This window comes from Eimeria mitis, genomic scaffold, assembly GCF_000499745.2.
Source record: "Eimeria mitis Houghton genomic scaffold, Emh_scaff1006, whole genome shotgun sequence".
Lineage (NCBI taxonomy): Eukaryota > Apicomplexa > Conoidasida > Eucoccidiorida > Eimeriidae > Eimeria > Eimeria mitis.
Window position 1 is genome coordinate 1 of NW_013567033.1, and position 3,076 is coordinate 3,076.

At 61.5% G+C, this 3,076-nt stretch overlaps 1 protein-coding gene across 1 annotated transcript in view; it reads left to right on the forward strand.

Moving 5' to 3' along the window:
- Positions 1-443: 443 nt before the first annotated feature.
- Positions 444-3,076, forward strand: part of EMH_0027280 (uncharacterized protein) — a gene marked incomplete at both ends in the record, with an annotated part of 8,943 nt that continues 6,310 nt past the window's right edge. The window contains 2 exon segments of the mRNA XM_013494005.1: positions 444-2,859; positions 2,925-3,074. Coding sequence (XP_013349459.1) covers positions 444-2,859; positions 2,925-3,074 — 2,566 coding nt within the window.

Genomic DNA, 3,076 nt, shown 5'->3' on the forward strand with positions numbered 1-3,076 from the left:
AACAACAGCAGCAGCAGCCGCAGCAGCAGCAGCCGCAGCAGCAGCAGCCGCAGCAGCCGCAGCAGCAACAGCAGCAGCCGCAACAGCAACAGCAGCAGCAGCAGCCGCAGCAGCCGCAGCAGCAGCAGCCGCAGCAACCGCCGCAGCAGCAGCCGCAGCAACAGCCACAGCAACAGCAGCAGCAGCCGCAGCAACAGCAGCAGCAGCCGCAGCAGCAGCCACAGCAGCAGCCACAGCAACAGCAGCAGCAGCCACAGCAACAGCAGCAGCAGCCGCAGCAACAGCAGCAGCAGCCAGAGCAGCAGCAGCTGAACCAGCAGCAGCAGCCGCAGCAGCAGCCGCAGCAGCAGCCGCAGCAGCAGCCACCGCAGCCGCCACAGCAGCAGCCGCAGCAGCAGCCGCAGCAGCAACCCGAGGGGCAGCAGCAGCCGCATGCTGAGAAGATGCAACCTGAACAGCAGCAGCAACAGCCTGTACAGCAGCAGCAGCAGCAGCAGCAGCCTGAGCGCGAACAACAGCAACAGCAGGAGCAGCCGCAGCAGCCGCAGCAGCCGCCGCAGCAGCAACAGCAGCAGCGGCAAGAAGAGGATGCGCAGCGCAACAGCATGACGGCTGCTGCACAGGAAACACAGCAGCAGCAGCAAGCGCAGCAGCAGCAGATGCAGCAGCAGCAGCAGCAGCAGCCGCCGCAGCAGCAGGAGCAAGTGCAGCCCGAGGCGCCTCAAGTGCAGCAGCAGCAGCCGCCGCAGCAGCCGCAGCAGCCGCAGCAGCCGCAGCAGCAGCAGGGTATGGGGCAAGATAAAACTGCCCTCGAGTCCACCCAGCAAGAAGAGCAGCAGCTGCAGCAACAGCAGCAGCAAGTGCAGCAGCAGCAGCAGCAACTGCAGCAAGTGGAGCAGCAAGTTCAGCAGGAAGTGCAGCAACTGCAGCAAGAGCAGCAGCAAGTGCAGCAGGTGCAGCAGCAAGTACAGCGAGAAGAGCAGCAGCTGCAGCAGCAAGAGCAGCAGCAGCAGCAGGCAGACAGACAGCAAGAAGAGGTGCAGCAGCTGCAGCAGCAAGTGCAGCAGCTGCAGCAAGAAGAGCAGCAACTCCACCAACAAGAGCAGCAGCTGCAGAAAGAGGAACAGCAGCTGCTGCAACAGGAGCAGCAGTTGCAGCAACAGGAGCAGCAGCTGCAGCAAGGAGAGCAGCAGCTGCAGCAGCAAGTGCAGCAGTTGCAGCAACAGGGGCAGCAGGCACAGCAGGAAGAGCAGCAGCTGCAGCAGCAAGAGCAGCAACTGCAGCAAGAAGAACAGCAGCTGCAGCAAAAGGAGCAGCAGAAGGCGGGAGAAGAGCAGCAACTGCAGCAGGAAGAGCAGCAACTGCAGCAAGAGGAACAGCAGCAGCAGCAAGTAGAGCAGCAGCTGCAGCAACAAGTGCAGCAGCTGCAGCAAGGCGAGCAGCAGCAGCAGGAAAAAGTGCAGCAACTGCAGCAAGAAGAGCAGCAACTGCAGCAAGAGGAGCAGCAACTGCAGCAGGAGGCGACAAACCAGCAGCAGCAGGAACAGCTGCTGCAGCAGCAGGAGCAGCAACTGCAGCAACAGGTGCAGCAACTGCAGCAAGCGGAGCAGCAGCTACAGCAGGACGAGCAGCAGCTGCAGCAAGAAGAGGCGGCGCAGCAAAGAGAGCAGCAGCTGCAGCAAGAGCAGCAGCAGCTGCAGCAAGGAGCATTGCCTGCAGGGCAGCAGCAGCAACGAATTCAAGAGGAGCAGCAGCAGCAGCAGCAGCAGCAGCAGCAGGCAGCACAAACTCCTGCAAATATTATAGCCGCAAAGCAACAGCAGCAGCAGCAGCAGCAGCAGCAGCAGCAGCAGCAGCAGGCAGTTTGTGTGTCTGCGCAGCAGCAGCAGCAGCTGCTGCAGCGGCTAGAAGCATTCCTCGGCTCCCCCCGCTGCCGGGCCTCGTGGAGTGCTGAGGCTTTTGCTGATATTCTAGCAATGCAGCAGGAGGGGCTGCTGCAGCTGCCAGCAGCAGCAGCAGCAGCAGCAGCGGGAGCAGCAGCAGCAGGATTAGGGGGAGGACAACGCGTCGCAGAGCTGGTGCGGGCTCTTGCTGCTGCGCATGAGAGACTGAGGCAGCAGCAGCAGCAGCAAAAGAAAGAAAAAGAAGAGAAGCAGCAGCAGCTGCATGAGGAGCACCAGATAAAGATGAGACAGATTCACCCATACTATATGGACATGCAGGAGCAGCAGCTGCTGCTGCAGCACCAGCTGCAGCAAGAGCTGCTGCGGCAGCAGCATCAGCAGCAGCAAGAAGAGGTTGAAGCATCACGCGCCCACACACGCACTGTGCTGCTGTCCCTGCTGCAGCTGCAGCCGTATCTCGAGCAGCAGCAGCAGCAGCAAACAAACACCAGCAGCAGCAGCAGCAGCAGCAGCAGCAGCAGCAGCAGCGGGAGAGTGTTGTGGCTGGATGTCGAGCTGCCTATCGTTGCCCTCAGCAGCGCAGAGAGACACAGGCGCCGCTGCGCTTTGTGGTGGATGCGGGGGCAGCAGCAAAAGATACAGGAGAAGAGACAGCAGCTGCTTGCTCGTATATATCAGCAGCAGCAGCAGCAGCAGCAGCAGGGGCTGACGGGGCAGGGGGAGCAGCAGCAGCTGCTGCAGCTGCGACAGCAGCTGCAGCAACAGGAAAAGGAAGAGGCAGAGCAGCGACAGCAGGACGAGCAGCAGCGGATGCAACAGCAGCAGCAGCAGGAGGAGCAGCAGCGGATGCTACAGCAGCAGCAGCAGCAGGAGCAGCAGCAGCAGCAGCAGCAGGATGCAGAGGGGCTGCTGACTGTCCCCGGGCAAGAGACAAAGGAGACAGGAGAGACAGATCGTCAGGCCTCAGCTGCTGCGCTGCAGCAGCAGCAGCAGCAGCCTGCTTCTACTGATGCTGCTCAGAACAACAGCAGCAGCAGCAGCAGCAGCAGCAGCAGCAAAACTCTAGGCAGCAAGAAGAGCTCCTTCTTTTCGAATCTCCGCCGGAAGGCGACAAGCAGCATGAGCAACAGCAGCAGCAGCAGCAGCAGCAGCAAGGCGAAGGTTCTGGGTGT